This window comes from Caretta caretta, chromosome 1 (genome assembly GCF_965140235.1).
Source record: "Caretta caretta isolate rCarCar2 chromosome 1, rCarCar1.hap1, whole genome shotgun sequence".
In the NCBI taxonomy this organism is placed as follows: domain Eukaryota; kingdom Metazoa; phylum Chordata; order Testudines; family Cheloniidae; genus Caretta; species Caretta caretta.
Window position 1 is genome coordinate 224,172,684 of NC_134206.1, and position 18,341 is coordinate 224,191,024.

An 18,341-nucleotide genomic window follows, 5' to 3' on the forward strand; every position below is an offset into this window, starting at 1 on the left:
AATCAAAAGTGAAAAAATATAAAGGCCAAAAGGTAAACAAGTGTGAAAAGAATAATAAAGACTTTCAAAACGTGTGTGTCAGGAGGAACTGTACATAGAGTAATATGAAAAATAATTAAAGGTGAAGAAATACATGTGAGGTCTCTGGCACAATTCTGAAAGAGAGGTGGGCAGAGGATTGTTGCCACCTACCTAAATATGTTTAACCATTCAGCAAAAAGCCAGGTTAGTATCTACTATGAAAGTGTTTTTTGGGATTCTGCAATTTTCACACTGTACAAATTTCACACTGTGTTGTGACCTGTGAAACTTCCTGGAATCTAGTATATAAATTTAGTTGCAGGTACAGTAGGTAACTTTTTTTTAAACACTTATTTTTCATTATTAGTATTCTGTCTCCTCTATGTCTGCACCTAAAACCAACCTAAATATTTTGTTAGAAGATGGTATTTAACAGGAGGTAAGTCATATATTAGTTTTGCAGAAAAAACATACATTTTCTAGTACTTTAGCCACAAACATCACCTACCTCCAGGACCAGCTTCCAATCCTCCTTAAACACCTTTTTTCAAATTCCTAACATGTGCTGAAAGTAGTAACATGTTTCACCTTATTTTATTCCAGGGTTGTTGTTTTTTTTTAAGTAGCATTTTTCAAACTAAGAGTTAGGATGCAAGGGAAGTGATAAATGGATTACAAAGTACTGCAACCTCCAGCCCAACCTTCTGGAACACACCTTTTTCCTTCAGTTATACCCATTACAATGGGATCCAGCAGCTGTAGAGTTATAGTAGTATTGCGCTTCTGCATGACAAGCGCTTCACCCGGGATACGATAAAGTGATTTAACTCAGTATCTGTTATGCCACACTGAATACAATTCACCTCAGTGCAGGACCTACCACTACTATAACTCTCCAGCTTCTGGTGAGAAGAGAATAGAAACAAAAAAGGCTGGGATTTTCAAAAGGAGCTTATGGGAGTTAGACACCAAGACCCAATTGAATAGCCCAGCTTAAATATATTAGACCTGTTTAAAACATGTCTACTACTGAACGTGGGGCAAACCTGTAGCAGTTCTTAAACCAATTCTACACCCCTAGTGTATAAACACAGAACTACTTATTATTGAACCATTTTACATACATACAATTCAATTCTATAGTACAGACCTAGACTCATGAGATGCACTGTCCTGAGATGGGGGGGTTCCACGAACACCACTCCCAAGAGAAGGAGGCGGGTGGTGGTGGTCGGGCACTCTCTACTCCAGGGGACTGAGTCATCTATCTGCCGCCCTGACCGGGAAAACCAAGAAGTCTGCTGCTTGCCGGGGGCTAAGGTTCGCGATGTGACGGAGAGACTGCCGAGACTCATCAAGCCCTTGGATCACTACCCCTTCCTGCTTCTCCACGTGGGCACCAATGATACTGCCAAGAACAACCTTGAGCAGATCACTGTGGACTACGTAGCTCTGGGAAGAAGGATAAAGGAGTTTGAGGCGCAAGTGGTGTTCTCATCCATCCTCCCCGTCGAAGGAAAAGGCCTGGGTAGGGACCGTCGAATCGTGGAAGTCAACGAATGGCTACGCAGGTAGTGTCGGAGAGAAGGCTTTGGATTCTTTGACCATGGGATGGTGTTCCATGAAGGAGGAGTGCTAGGCAGAGACGGGCTCCACCTTATGAAGAGAGGGAAGAGCATCTTTGCGAGCAGGCTGGCTAACCTAGTGAGGAGGGCTTTAAACTAGGTTCACCGGGGGAAGGAGACCAAAGCCCTGAGGTAAGTGGGAAAGCGGGATACCGGGAGGAAGCACAGGCAGGAATGTCTGTGAGGGGAGGGCTCCTGCCTCCTACTGAGAATGAGGGGCGATCAACAGGTTATCTCAAGTGCTTATATACGAATGCACAAAGCCTTGGAAACAAGCAGGGAGAACTGGAGGTCCTGGTGATGTCAAGGAATTATGACGTGATTGGAATAACAGAGACTTGGTGGGATAACTCACATGACTGGAGTACTGTCATGGATGGTTATAAACTGTTCAGGAAGGACAGGCAGGGCAGAAAATGTGGGGGAGTAGCACTGTATGTAAGGGAGCAGTATGACTGCTCAGAGCTCCGGTACGAAACTGCAGAAAAACCTGAGTGTCTCTGGATTAAGTTTAGAAGTGTGAGTAACAAGAGTGATGTAGTGGTGAGAGTCTGCTATAGACCACCGGACCAGGGAGATGAGGTGGATGAGGCTTTCTTCCGGCAGCTCGCAGAAGCTACTAGAGCGCACGCCCTGGTTCTCATGGGTGACTTTAATTTTCCTGATATCTGCTGGGAGAGCAATACGGCGATGCATAGACAATCCAGGAAGTTTTTGGAAAGCGTAGGGGACAATTTCCTGGTGCAAGTGCTAGAGGAGCCAACTAGGGGGGGAGCTTTTCTTGACCTGCTGCTCACAAACCGGGAAGAATTAGTAGGGGAAGCAAAAGTGGATGGGAATCTGGGAGGCAGTGACCATGAGTTGGTTGAGTTTAGGATCCTGACACAGGGAAGAAAGGTAAGCAGCAGGATACGGACCCTGGACTTCAGGAAAGCAGACTTCGACTCCCTCAGGGAACGGATGGGTATGATCCCCTGGGGGACTAACATGAAGGGGAAAGGAGTCCAGGAGAGCTGGCTGTATTTCAAGGAATCCCTGTTGAGGTTACAAGGACAAACCATCCCGATGTGTCGAAAGAATACTAAATATGGCAGGCGACCAGCTTGGCTTAACGGTGAAATCCTAGCGGATCTTAAACATAAAAAAGAAGCTTACAAGAAGTGGAAGGTTGGACATATGACCAGGGAAGAGTATAAAAATATTGCTCGGGCATGTAGGAATGAAATCAGGAGGGCCAAACCTGGAGCTGCAGCTAGCGAGAGATGTCAAGAGTAACAAGAAGGGTTTTTTCAGGTATGTTGGCAACAAGAAGAAAGCCAAGGAAAGTGTGGGCCCCTTACTGAATGAGGGAGGCAACCTAGTGACAGAGGATGTGGAAAAAGCTAATGTACTCAATGCTTTTTTTGCCTCTGTCATCACTAACAAGGTCAACTCCCAGACTGCTGCGCTGGGCATCACAGCATGGGGAATAGATGGCCAGCCCTCTGTGGAGAAAGAGGTGGTTAGGGACTATTTAGAAAAGCTGGACGTGCACAAGTCCATGGGCCGGACGAGTTGCATCCGAGAGTGCTAAAGGAACTGGCGGCTGTGATTGCAGAGCCATTGGCCATTATCTTTGAAAACTCGTGGCGAACGGGGGAAGTCCCGGATGACTAGAAAAAGGGTAATGTAGTGCCAATCTTTAAAAAAGGGAAGGAGGAGGATTCTGGGAACTACAGGCCAGTCAGCCTCACCTCAGTCCCCGGAAAAATCATGGAGCAGGTCCTCAAAGAATCAATCCTGAAGCACTTACATGAGAGGAAAGTGATCAGGAACAGTCAGCATGGATTCACCAAGGGAAGGTCATGCCTGACTAATCTAATCGCCTTCTATCATGAGATTACTGGTTCTGTGGATGAAGGGAAAGCAGTAGATGTACTGTTTCTTGACTTTAGCAAAGCTTTTGACATGGTCTCCCACAATATTCTTGTCAGCAAGTTAAAGAAGTATGGGCTGGATGAATGCACTATAAGGTGGGTAGAAAGTTGGCTAGATTGTCGGGCTCAACGGGTAGTGATCAATGTCTAGTTGGCAGCCGGTGTCAAGTGGAGTGCCCCAGGGGTCGGTCCTGGGGCCAGTTTTGTTCAATATCTTCATAAATGATCTGGAGGATGGTGTGGATTGCACTCTCAGCAAATTTGCGGATGATACTAAACTGGGAGGAGTGGTAGATACGCTGGAGGGCAGGGATAGGATACAGAGGGACCTAGACAAATTGGAGGATTGGGCCAAAAGAAATCTGATGAGGTTCAATAAGGATAAGTGCAGGGTCCTGCACTTAGGACGGAAGAACCCAATGCACAGCTACAGACTAGGGACCGAATGGCTAGGCAGCAGCTCTGCGGAAAAGGACCTAGGGGTGACAGTGGACGAGAAGCTGGATATGAGTCAGCAGTGTGCCCTTGTTGCCAAGAAGGCCAATGGCATTTTGGGATGTATAAGTAGGGGCATAGCGAGCAGATCGAGGGATGCGATCGTCCCCCTCTATTCGACATTGGTGAGGCCTCATCTGGAGTACTGTGTCCAGTTTTGGGCCCCACACTACAAGAAGGATGTGGATAAATTGGAAAGAGTCCAGCGAAGGGCAACAAAAATGATTAGGGGTCTGGAACACATGACTTATGAGGAGAGGCTGAGGGAACTGGGATTGTTTAGTCTGCAGAAGAGAAGAATGAGGGGGGATTGGATAGCTGCTTTCAACTACCTGAGAGGTGGTTCCAGAGAGGATGGTTCTAGATTATTCTCAGTGCTAGAAGAGGACAGGACAAGGAGTAATGGTCTCAAGTTGCAGTGGGGGAGGTTTAGGTTGGATATTAGGAAAAACTTTTTCTCTAGGAGGGTGGTGAAACACTGGAATGCGTTGCCTAGGGAGGTGGTGGAATCTCCTTCCTTAGAAGTTTTTAAGGTCAGGCTTGACAAAGCCCTGGCTGGGATGATTTAATTGGGTATGGGTCCTGCTTTTGAGCAGGGGGTTGGACTAGATGACCTCCTGAGGTCCCTTCCAACCCTGATATTCTATGATTCTATGATTCATCCTTGCACTCCTTAAAGGATGGAAGACATAGCATTTCTTTCCCATGTTTATGGCCCAAAAATGACATTCAACTCTAGGTCCCCATTGACAGATGAGGCAGAGGAGTTGTGGTTCAGGTTCCGATTTCTAGTTATCAGGAGAACCAGTATTTCTCAGGTGTTTCTCTAACCAGATCTCTTAAGTCCAGTCTACAATATGAGAAATTTCCCCAAAAAATTCTAGTCGAGTTTGAAAACAGTTCAGCTGAGTCGAGTTTAAAACCAGTTGGAGCTACAGTATAGACCAGGCTCCCCTGGCCTGGACTGCTTTTGCTAAATGGGTTATAAAACTACAAGTATTCTTTTATTTCTGTTATTTGTTTCTGCACCTATTTAGAGAATCAGTTAAGAGCCACTCTTCCACCAAGAAGATTAGATTGACAGAATAGGAAAAATTATCCATTCCAAAAGATTTGCTTTCTTTGTGAAATACGGTCCACAGAAACATTAACAATGGGTACTTCAATCTACTTATAGCTCGGGAAAAGAGCTAGACCTGTCAGTCACTAGAACAAGGGAATACCCTACCTCAGGGGTAGACAAACTTTTTGGCCTGCGGGCCAGATCTGGGTATCGAAATTGTATGGGGGGCCATCAATGCTCATGTAACTGGGGTACGGGGGGAGGTGAGGGCTCTAGCTGGAGGTGCAGGCTCTGGGGTGGGGCCAGAAATGAGGATTTCCGGATGCAGAAGGGAGCTTGGGGCTGAGGCAGGGGAGTGGGGTGTAGAGGGGGGGTGAAGGCTCCAGCTGGGGGTGCAGGCTCTGGGGTGGGGCTTGGGATGAGGGGTTTGGAGTGTAGGAGGGTGCTCCGGACTGGGATCGAGAGGTTTGGAGAGCGGGAGGGGGATCAGGGCTGGGGCAGGGGGGTTGGGCACAGGGTGGGTGAGGGCTCCGGCTAGGAGTACAGCCTCTGGGGTGTGGTTGGGGATGAGAGGTTTGGGGTGCAGGATGGTGCTCTGGGCTGGCACTGAGGGGTTTGGAGGGTGGGAGGGGGATCTAGGCTGGGGCATGGGGGGTGGCTCAGGGGTGCAGGCTTGGGGCGGCACTTACCTCAAGCGGCTCCCAGAAGCAGCAGCATGTCCCCACTACGGCTCCTATGCTGAGGCGCAGCCAGCCAACTCTGCTGCACGCTGCCCCTACAGCTCCCATTGGCCATGGTTCCCAGCCAAAGGGAGCTGCGGGGGCTGCTCCTGGGGTGGGGTCAGTGTGCGGAGAAGAGCCCCCTGGCTTCCCCTACGTGTAGGAGCCAGAGGGGGGACATGCCGCTGCTTCCAGGAACCATGCGGAGCGGCCCCCAAACCTGCTCCCCAGTGGGAGCTCAAAGGCCGGATTCAAACGGCTGGCTGCCCTACCTCCTTAAGTTCCCTTCGGTTGAGATAACTTCAGCAGCTAGGACAATTCAGATCTGCTTTCCTAAATGACAGACTGTGTTAAATATAGTTTGAAGACAAAAGCATTATTTATCCTACTGCAGAGCATGGTAAATTTATTCCATGTAATCACCATAACCCAAATCCTTAGATGTTCATTTCCTTCTCCATTCTTGATGATTCTTTTGGCTCCAGGATGGAATTAATCTGTGGACTTTACTACACGAAGAAAGGAAATTTTCAGGTAAGCACAGATACATTTTCCTACTGTATTTTGTGCTGAGGTCCACAGATTTATTACAATGAGATTTTCATAACAGGGTGCTTCCAACGTAGAAAGCTGGATCATCCTTTAAATGTGGACATCTAAAACAAGGTAGATCATACATAACTAACTCCTCTCTCTTCCCCATAGCACTAAGGCATAGAGAAAGACTCCTGCCAAAATAAAGGATATAGTACTGGCTAAGATTACATGACCAATCTGCAGAATTCAGTGAATTTATGCACTGGTGGCTATGTGGCCAACTGGCAGATCTCAATACAGGAGACATCACTACTCCGGCCTAAGAGTGTCTGTGCTCTTAAGCAGTGGACTTTGATAGGTAACCAAAAAAGGAATATTTCATGTATGTAGGGAATGAATGCTGTGACAGTGTGAATTAAAAGTACAATATTGGGCCTTGTCAGAGAAATCTCCCAACTTCAAATAAATTAATCTGATTGAAGATCAGAGTAGGTCTCCCTCTGGCTACTAACAGATAGGAAATATAACAGTATCTCCTGCAAGAGTTCATTCTGGGTAGTGCTGTAAGGAGCAGAATGAGGATCCATTGTCATGCTATATGACCTTGCAGGGTAGAAATAAGATTGATGACCTAATGTTGGAATTTGTACAAAACTTTATTTTCTTCAACGTGCTGAGAATGTTACATTACAGAGATTTGACCTTTTTGCTTGGATACTCTTGCACACCCACAATAAAATCTTCCCAGAGGAACACAAGGCTATGTTTCACTGATTTAAAATGTGAATGTGTTGAGGAATGCATGATTGATTTGATTTACGTTATATGGAAAAAAGGGAATACTAAAAAATTCATGTTAGTTTTTCCTTGGCTTCATTGTTAACGTTTCATATACTATAGCTCACTGGTGTTTCAAGTGTCTACAGTTACTATAAGATATATATCTTGGACATGTGACCATGACATTTTTAATGGTCTTCATTCAGTACAAGCCAGGCAGTAACCAAAGACCAGTGCATTTCTGTACTCCTATATTTTGAATCCACAAGGAAAATAAAAATTCACATGTATCTGATAAAAATGCCTATAAAAGATATTAGAGTATAACCACAACACCATACCTGTTTTACTCTGCTGGCATTTTTTACCATAAGAAAGTTTCAAAACATACCAGTGAACATCTGTTTACTGGGGGGGAAAAACCTATCAAAACCATCACTAAATATGTAAACTAGGATATTCTAAGGAATAGCCTTACCACATAACCAGATATGCATGACAGAGACTTCTCTAATGCACAGGTTGCTCCCCACTGGTTAGTTTCATAAACAAAATATTGAAGTTTAATGGGATTTTGGCATTACATACAGTAGTATATTTATTCCATACCCTGAATGACATTTTGCTAAAATGATGATCAGTCACTCTTAATTGCAATCTTTATGTACTTTTCTGGTTCTAATGCCCTAGATTAAATATGAAATTAAAGATGACCAGAACCTTAGATAAAAGAAGAAAAGACTGAACACTACACTACAGGTGTCTCTCTTTGGATAAGACACTTCTCTAGAGCTAAATGTTAAAAGAATGTACATTACTTGAAAAGAAAAGGAGTACTTGTGGCACCTTAGAGACTAACCAATTTATTTGAGCATGAGCTTTCGTGAGCTACAGCTCACTTCATCAGATGCATACCGTGGAAACTGCAGCTTCCACGGTATGCATCTGATGAAGTGAGCTGTAGCTCACGAAAGCTCATACTCAAATAAATTGGTTAGTCTCTAAGGTGCCACAAGTACTCCTTTTCTTTTTGCGAATACAGACTAACACGGCTGTTACTCTGAAACCTACATTACTTGAGTACACCAAAAAAAAAAAAACCACTCTGGAAGACTCAAATCTGCAAACACGTAACATTCGTAGGCACAAAACTGATTATTATTTTTCCTCTTGTTCAGGAAGACAATTAAAACAAACAACAACAGGACAAACTTAAGAGCAGGGGAACTTCGCCATCTATTTAAGAGTACAAGTGAATTTTCGCCTGAAGTACAGTGCAATAAGCATTCCCAAATTGCATATTTAAATTATGAAATTATTGCATATTTAAATTATTCTGTTTGTAATACTTTTCATGCCATTCCCTGCAAGTCAAATCAGAATCATATGACTCATTTTTAACAAATCCAGAAAGTGTTTCCTTTATTTCTTTTTTAAAAAACAAAAAATTATAAAATTTAGAACGTCACAAAACCCATAACCCAATCATGTTTATACAAAAATAACCTCCCAAAAATAAAGAAACAAGCAGATACTGATCATAATAGAAACATAACCACATCAACTTGCCTCAAAGGTTATATGGGCATGAACTGCGCACACAAAATTTAGAGTTTATTATTTTCAGTTATATTGTTTCAAATGCACTTATGCAAATACAGTAATTCTGTGTTTCTCTTCTCATAATTTTATACACTCTATGTCCAGAACTGTGAGTTTAACAGGTACTCTTTGAATACCCTATAATATCAAAAACAGCAATATAATACATATGAATTTTGTCATCTAACAGCAACAAGAACAGTATTCCTACATGAAGTGTTGGATCCCAATTTACGTTAAATGTTTGATAAAGAACAGAGGAAATTTGGACACAAGTCCCATTAAAGACAATGGACCTAGTGTAACTCAAACATTCATCATGTATTGCATTGAAAATGTGCCCCTCTGAAGCACCAGTTTCTTTTATCCTCATATCTATAAAACATTTTGATATTATGGAGTCTACCTGACCTGCTGATTACCCTCCAGTTTACACTACTGTTATGAATACAAAGAGAAAAACAGATGTTTCAGTCTAAATGTCATCAAAATGAAATCATTTTTCCTCATGACTATTACCACAATTGGAATATTGTTAACTTAAACAGGCAGAATGAAATCAACTTTGGAAGCAAGTTGTAAAGACAATCCCTAAACAAAAAGGAAAAGCAATGAGAACAAGGATTTTAAAAAGAATTTTAAAAAAATTTCCAAAACAACTATATGTCTTGTTGTTGTTGTTTTTTAATTAAAAACAAAAGAGGGCTGCCAAAAGAAAAATCTTGAAACAGTGTTTCAAAGGAAAGATCACCCCACATCAATTACATTGTTCTGTGGGGGAAAAAAAACCTTCTTAACTTGTAAAATGGCTGGCAATGGGGAAGATTTTTATAGATGCAATTAGAATTTCCCAACAGTGAGACTATATCACTTCAAATAAATCTGTGTGGTAAATCAAAGAAAAGGAGGAGGAAAACAACTATCCACTTTTAGCGAACCATCTAATGCGGTCGTCTGCACACAGACCAAATATCAGAAATCATATCAGATAAAGAATGTATCAAAAGAATTAGTTTCCACTTCATAGTTTTGGAATCTAGTTTTACAGCAACACATGAAATGCAATGTTTTCTCCTTCTCAAATTAAATGTTAACTGTCTGTTTTGCTTTTAATATGAGAATGTCATCTATTAATAAGGGACAATTGCCTTTAGTATTATCGTAATATCTATCTTTATTAGAAATAGCTCCTTATCACTAAGTTTAGATCTGCAACACTTAGATAATATTCAGTTCTACAGAATATCAATAAAAAATATGCCACAGTTTTATTTTCACAAGTTTAAAATGACAACCTTCATTTGCAGAGGCAAACATATGTATCCACAAAAAAGCATTAGGTCCAGCACAGGGCATTCAGGGGCATAGGAACACAGAGCATAAGAAATTTGAGATGAATATACATTGACTGATCAGAAAATCAGACACAAATACTGGCACCTGCTTCCTTTCTTTCTCTTTAAGTAACCAAGGAAATTATATGGATAAAACTGCATTAATGCAATTTTATGGTTGAGAGGTTGCATACAGAAAAGTCAGGAAATTCAAAGTTATGGTTCCCACAGCAGTTGTAACATGGCCACATTTCATATGCAAAGAAGTTAAAGTTACAATATGTTGTTCTGTATTTTAAAATATTAAAAATACTCAAGTGAGAATGTGGGAATCATAACTCAATTTACTAGCTTGTGTATGTGAAATCTCAACCATAAATTTGCATTAAATATTGGATAAAGTATATAATATCAAATAAGAGCAATTTGTCCATTCAAATTATGAATGTTCTACTCTGCCCTTTTATAGCTGTTGCAGAAATATTTGAGAACAACATGAAGAATGTGAGAATACCACATGCTACATTCACATTTGAGTTTTTATACTTGAATTTTTAGAGAAACACTAGTCTGAGAAATTTTTATTTCCCTCTTTTATAGATAGTACAGATGAGTGAGAGAGCACGGTATTGTCATCTGTTAGGTCAAGTGCTGGTATTAAAGCATACAATCTCTGAATTCTAGTCTCAGCTATAACAATAATGATCTTTCTGCCTCAATACTGTAACCTCTGTGTCTTAGCTTTTCTATCTGTATGTGTTCATAAGACCACACGTCAGCTTTGCAGTTGCGGGAGGGTTCTTTTTTGTGGGTCCTGGCAGCCCTAAGCAGCTTTTAGCTCAGTAACACAAAAACACTAATCCATTTACAGAACTCAATTTTACTTGCTTTATGCCCTTTCCTTAGTCTTTCAATATATTTAAATGAACAAACTCACAAAAAATTGAAAAGCGTATACATAGCATTCAAATAGAATTTCATGACAACTAAGGCACAGAAATAACAGTCATCCTTGCTGGAGGGAGATGTTTGTAAGAAAAACACAAAGGACAATTTCTTGAATCAGATATTTAGTGGGGTACTTGTTATCAGTGGACGGAACCATATGTACAACTATTTCGTTTTTGTGGAAAACCGAAAACAGAAGACTGTAAAAGTATGGGTATCATCTCAGAAACCTGGAGGGCAAACAACTGCCACCAGAAAAAGGAACTGGAATGATTAAAACTTGTGACTGCCTTTGGTTCAAAAGAAGCACCATCATTAAGGTTGTTTAAATGAGTAATTCTGTCAAGACAGAGGAATCTCCATTGCACTTCTTTGCTTTTCCTGCATGCCTTGTAAAACAGGAGATTTATCATTTATTTATGTTTTGGATTTATATGCTGTACCTATCAATGTCTATGTATGTGTCTACTTACTGCTGACATCCTCTCAGGCCTCAACACAGGTAGCTGCTGGCATTAAAGGAACCGTCTACTTATCCAAACATTTCCTAGCCTAAAAAAAATTAATTTTACATTGTTTCAAGTTTTGGCCTGTAGTTTGGATTACTACTACTTCCCAACAACTTTGTCCATCACTAGTTCTCCACTGAAAGTAAATCGAGTCATCTTGAGGATTCTTTATGTTACAAGTGTTGGATAAACTCTTTTTTTTTTTTTTATAAACAGCACATATGTTTGTGGATGGTAGTATTCAGTGGTATGAAAAGAATCTACTCAGTGATATGTGGGTGGTCATTATAGATAGCATGAATAGGTTCATAAAACAAATATATAAGGTCATCCGAAACAATGCATTTTCACATAAATGACCTCGTATAAGGATCCTGAGATGTATTTGTACTGGCTAATATTTTCAAACATTAGAATAAACAAACTTATAACAGGAGGTAAATCAATGAAAACTATTGTTTGGGAAGTTAGGATCAGTCATAGGCTTTCTCTGAGAACTCCCAAGGATATTTCAGTCTCTAATACAGCCCGTTCTTAAGCTACACAAGTCAATAGCCTAATAACCAGCTGTTTCTGCTGGAAAAAGATTTGTTGGCAAGCCGGACATCTGTACTCTGCAGAGGCCAAGTTTACTCAGTGTGTGGCCACAGGTGTTGACCTAAGTGCTATGAAGCCAAAGGAGGAAGACAAAAGGAATTGGCATTAATAGCTGTACTAACAGAAAGAGTCCAATATTCAAGTTACATAAAAGTAATTTTAGCTGTCAGCTCCTAGAAGTATGACTACTTCTCTTCTCTGGTTTGATTCAGACTATACCCTGAAGACAACAGAAGAGGGAAGGAGGAAGTACATGAGTCTTTCTTCAAAGTAAGTTAAAGGCTATGACCCTTTCATTTGGCATTCTTGAAAGCTGTAGAATCTGACATAGCGAAAAGGTACAATACAGACACTCCGGTTCTTGTTAGCCTGATTAGTAGTCCCTTTTCTTAAACTCTATTCATGCACCAAAGGAAAGCCTTTCTCAAAGTATTAAAAAAACAAATGTGGTAATTCAAATGTCTGGCTTTATGAACAATGTGATGATTAACCTTATAATCAATATATACTCTGACTTTGTAAATAAGGAAGGATTTTAAGCAAACTTTATTTTAAAAATGTAGTTAGCAAACTGATCCAGTATATCCACTTCTGTCATTAGGCAAAGATTCCTGACTTCAAGAGGCTAGTTGCATAGAGATGTAGAAAAAAATATCACCATACAGCTTGAAGGTAGAGCAGCCAAGAATTCACTCCTACCTGAAGGAGGATATATTTTATTGCAGCCAGCCTTAAATGTAATGGAAAACACCACAATTACCATTTAGGAATGTCAAGAGTCAAGCGATGTTGGAGCCCCATGATCAACCTTTGAGAGTTTTTGTTTTTTTAAGTGCCTTCCAAGGTAACTAAATGATACTGAAAACTTTTTTTAAATAAAAGAAATTAAATAACCTTTCTTGTTGGTGTCAAGGGATTTGGGCACATATCTAATGCAATGACTTGAAGTTGATGTGATGAAAGTGGTTTTTATCCTGTTATCCGACAATTACCTAGTTACACTTATTTTTGATCCACGTGTTTCTGATGCAATGCTCAAACTATTCTACTTCCTATTTAAGTGAGCTTAACACCTTTTAAGCATAATAACGCATAAGTGTACCAATTTAAGATCAAAGAAGTCTGGTCATTAAGTCCATGCCCCTGCCAGTGAAGAACATCAAGCCTGCTCCAAAAAGGCCATAAAAATAAACCAAAATTCTCTCAGTGACTTTAACAGGCTGTGGATCAAGCCCACAGATACCTAGATACAGAACTTATGGAATATTAAACATATATATTACACATAATCTTTGCCAGAAGGACAAGCAGAGAAGAATTACCTGCAGCTTTTTGTAGCGATCGTGGTGTGAGATGAATTCACCTTCCTTTTCTTTCAAGAAATCTGCTTGTAGGATACTATGCTTTTCCATCAAATCTTCTAACTCCTAACAATAGGAAAAGTTACACAGATTTTTGTTTTTATTTTTAAATGTGAGAGTACAATCTTCAGGAAGTCATTCCAAACTAGCTATACTTCTGATGGTTTTATGACATCTGCTATTATGCAAAAATAGACAGCATCGGGGGTCTCACGAGACCCCCAACTACCAGACACTGGCAAACTCCCATGCAGATCACAGACCAAGGGGATCCCTGTAACCGTTATACACCTCTCTGCCAGTTGGCACAGAGGCCTCTGGGTCACACTAAGCATCTCCCAAAAATGAACACCACCATGTGTTGTGTTCAGTAACTGAATGTATTAACTTCTGCCTTCCATGTAAAAAAATTGCGCACTGATTTCCAGGTAATCCAAAGCACACACCGATATCCTGGTGGCTTACTGATGCCAAAATATCCCAGGGCTCAAATTAAAGAGTCAGGTAAGCTGGCATTATGCCCAGTATTTCTGCACCTGTTGTCTAACATGTCTCCATCTCAGTCTATGCCAACTTGCTTCTTTTGCCCTTCCAGCCTATTCCTGTCCTCCTCAGCTCTTATCACCCCTATTCTGTCATGGTCCTTGCTTCTGTTCCTTAACACCTCTACATTCCAATTAAATTCCTCCTCCTTGTCCATACTGCCTGGGCATCAGGCAGGAAGTCATTGAGAGCACAGGAGCTGAAGTGTGCCCGCTCAGTTCCAATATCCAGTGCCCTAGAACCCTCAATAGCTGGGAGAAGCAATTGCAAGGAAAGAACTGCTCAGCCCTAGGCAACAGTGTATTCATTGTACCTGTAATTCGAAGAATTTGACTGTCAGTCTCTTACAAAGCTGTACTGAACATGGATTTCCAGAGACAGCAAAAGGCACCTGTCTGACCCCAGGGCAACCCCAATATCAAAATGTCAAGTCCCTGTTCCAGAGCAGGGAGGTGCTAGAACGTCTCAACAAAATGGTTCTAAGTGTGTTTTCACACTGGAAAGACAATACTTTTCCCTAACCAAATTCTTAGAATAAAGTTGAACCATTTGTTGCTTAAATTAAAAAAAAAAAAAAAACTGCCTGAGGCAGACCCACACATGGCAAATTTAAGTCTGAACAGCTAAACTTTGGCAAAATTATAAGTAACTGAAAACAAGGTCTCGTAACGGAAAATATTAAACACCTTAGCTATGGGTGCCACTGCCAGCTCCTGCTATCATTAAGTTCTGCATGCATTTAAGAGCAGCCATACCTTTTTAATTCTATATCTTTCTTCTTCAGCATCTTTGAGTTTAATCTCTAGACTTGCAACTGTTGGTTGAAGATACTTCTTTGATCCATTTATCCCCTGCTTCTCAGAGTCACCCACAGAGATGGTTAATTTTTCTGAAGGTTTTCCTTCTGTTAAACTCAAAGAAGGAATTGAGATATCCAAGGAAGAACTGGCTGATAACTGAACCTAATTCATAAGAGAGACAAAGTATATTATTTCATCATAAATAATATATGACAGACCATATTTTGAAATTATATTTCATATAAGAGCTATGAAAACTTTACTTTCAGTAGAAGATTTAAATGTCAGTTTGCCAAAACATACATTACATGATGGTTAGCAGACCTGCGTCTCAAGCGCTACCATCAAAACATTTGCATCTGAAATACCATTAAAATAACAGTTTACCAACAGCCAAATGGTTACCCCTAATTCACTTTGGATTGTACTTTACATGACGAGTAGCCTCACTGAGGTTAATGAGAATACTTGAAGAGTAAGATACCATTAACTGTGAGTGAGGGGGCTTGTAAATCTTAAGGTAACTGTCTAATTCTAAAGCTGCTAGAAAGGACATTTTTAAGCCGTGACTATTTCTGAAATTTTTGGTAACTTTAACAGCAATACTTTTTCCAAAGAACATTCCTGCCAATGCCTCCTGTATTTCAGCATTATGGTCCCAGTTTAGCAAGGCACTTAAGCATATGCTTAACATTGAGCACATTTGAATGTATGTAGCTCAGTTGGGGACCATATGAAAGTATTGTGATGTCTCACAAATTACTTTAAAAAAAACCCTTTTATTTAAGAAAGAGTACTTATATACTGAAATTACTGTTTTGAGGTTGAGAAGCATTTCAGTGTGGATAAACTACATTTTTATCAAATATTATACATACATGCTAAAACCTACATTGCTTTGTAACTTAATTATATTCTGCCATCTCAAAGAATTCAAAGGTACTCATCTTCACAATGAATATTCAGAGACTGGTAACTGATATCCTTGCTCTGAAATTACACCTGTAGAAACTACTCAAGAGTCAACTTTTGTCCCTTAAGAAAAAAAAATGTCTAATTTGATAAGAAAAAATACAATGCCAAGGGATAAAATACATCAACTTTCTGTAATAAAAGTAAGATTATGTGCTTACCTGTTCTTTAAGAACAGCTGGGTTTAAAATACTGCTGGATGTTTGAACAGCTGTCAGTTCATCTTCACCTGATAAGATGAATGAATCAGAAGGGACAAAGCAAGCAGAAGGCAGAGAATACTCCAGTAGAACATCTGAAGAAATAGTTTGAGACACATGGACTTCAGACACTAATGCAAGAAAGAAGACATGAAAAAAATTTCCAATATTAGTACATTATGTATGTGTTTCTGAATTCTACATCTAGTGAACCTAACAGAAATCATTTTTGTTATTAAAAGAACATGATACAATACAAACAAGTAGATAAAAATGATATTATACTAGTGTAAATTTGGCTTGACTTTATCTAAGTTAAGCATGCCATGGTTTTATATCTTTGAATAATGTTATTGACTTGGATGTATGATTTATCTTTGCTCTCAAAGATATCACCAGATAGTTATATGCTCCTTCCTCTGAAATTGCCTGAACTTGAGGACCTTTGGGGCACGCTGCAAAAGCCATTTATTTGACAAGGTTTTCAGGGACAGATGAGAATATGCTCTTTAGTGGCAGAGATGGCGGGGGAGGACGAAAAGTGGCTCTTTTGCGTCTTTGAATTATTGACTCCCTCAGATAATTAATTATTTATATATAATTTTTTGCTACTAGGTAGTCATTTCTAATGATATGCAATTGTTAGGGCACCTAGGGCATTTTGGATGGGTAATTTTTGTTATTTAAATCTAAAAAAAAAGAAAGTAAAGACAGCTTTTATATAAGGACATTTAGATAAAATCTCACCAAGCAACATGGCGACAAGCAATTTGACATGTGTTAAACACGTTTTATACATTAAATCTACCACGGTGAACAAAGGAAATAAAACAAATAAAATGACCCTATATCCAACAATACACAGGTATAATAATTATTGTTGCATGTATGGTTCTCCTCCATAGTCATTACATTCCAGAGGAAGGAGTTTCCTATTTTGAGCTATGATCCTGTATGTGGGTCATCATAATTTCTACATTACAATGACCTTGGTAGTTTTTAAGGGAATAAACAAAAATACACTAAATAAATAAATAATAAATTAAGAAACCACATGGGGAAAAAACAGTGAGATTGCATCAATAAAGTTTTTAAATTGGTCCTAGGAAGCCTGTACCCTAGGATACACCAGCCATAGAGATGATTTTCCAGGAGAAGGAAGAAAAGGCCAGGTTACTAGCATATAGTCTACAGAGGGCCACACAAAACAAGTTAAATGCTAATTTAAAATGCATTTTTAAAAGAACTAGAGACTAACTAGTTTTATCAAACTCATAGAATTAGAGATTCTATTAACAGAATTAGAGACTGACACCCCAGGGTGCAATCTTGGCTTCTTCTTTAAAACAGCTCTTTCACACCCAAATGCAAATAAAATATAATTTAAGAGTTGCTAGGGGAACACATATTTTTAAACAAAACCACGTGGGTCAGACTGACAACTGAAATGACACTACACTGCATATGAGTAGTCTTTGTTTTGAGCTGCAGAAGCAGTGCCATAGGTTTGTAAATACTAAGAGAAACAATCAGGATCTAGTATTACCAGTTTGACATTGCCTAGATCCATAAACTTTTTGTCAGGATTCACAGATTAATAGATTCTGAGGCCAAAAGGGACCATTGTGATCAGCTAGTCTGACCTCCTGTATAAAACAAGTCATAGAACTTCCCCAAAATAATTCCTAGAGTTTATCTTTGAGAAAAAAAGATCCAATCCTGATTTTAAAATGGTCAGTGATGGAGAATCCACTATGACCACTGGTAAATTGTTCTAATTGTTAATTACCCTTACTACTAAATATTTACCTTATTTTCACTCTGAATTTGTTTAGCTTCAGTTTTCAGCCATTGGATTATTGACATTAGAATAATCCTTTGAACCAAGATCAACAATTAATTCTCCAGTATAATTTTATTTCAGTAGCTTGTTGCAGCCAAATTCACTCTTTCCTTTAACATGTCAGTACTGATCAATGAAGCATGCCCAGCAAATGGATGACCCTTCACAACTCACGGGTCTAATGTATAACACAGAACAGATGGAGAAATATAGACAGGTTTACCATCTTAACTGTTTCTATTCAGTCAACCACACTGACCAACAAGTGCTTCCACTCAGCAAAATCCCAGAATGAAGAAAGAGGAATAAAAGAATAGTCGGGGGGAAGAGTGGGGAGGGAATAATAAGAGGGACATGGAAAAACAGTCCTAAAAATTGTAAAGGTATTTATAGACACAGAAAGATAGTGAAAGACTTAGCACAGACAATACTATTACAGTTATTGGCCCAAATGAATAAACTACACAGAAAATTAG

General features: G+C 39.8%; 1 protein-coding gene across 7 annotated transcripts in view; it reads right to left on the bottom strand.

The window, feature by feature from the left end:
• Positions 1-18,341, bottom strand: part of CCDC91 (coiled-coil domain containing 91) — a 335,516-nt gene that overhangs the window by 218,423 nt on the left and 98,752 nt on the right. For all 7 annotated transcript variants that reach the window (XM_048824193.2, XM_048824157.2, XM_075121017.1 and 4 more), the window contains exons 4-6: positions 15,984-16,153; positions 14,806-15,012; positions 13,469-13,573 (exon numbers count right to left, since the gene is read on the bottom strand). In XM_048824193.2, coding sequence (XP_048680150.2) covers positions 13,469-13,573; positions 14,806-15,012; positions 15,984-16,153 — 482 coding nt within the window. The remainder of the gene's footprint in view (positions 1-13,468; positions 13,574-14,805; positions 15,013-15,983; positions 16,154-18,341) is intronic.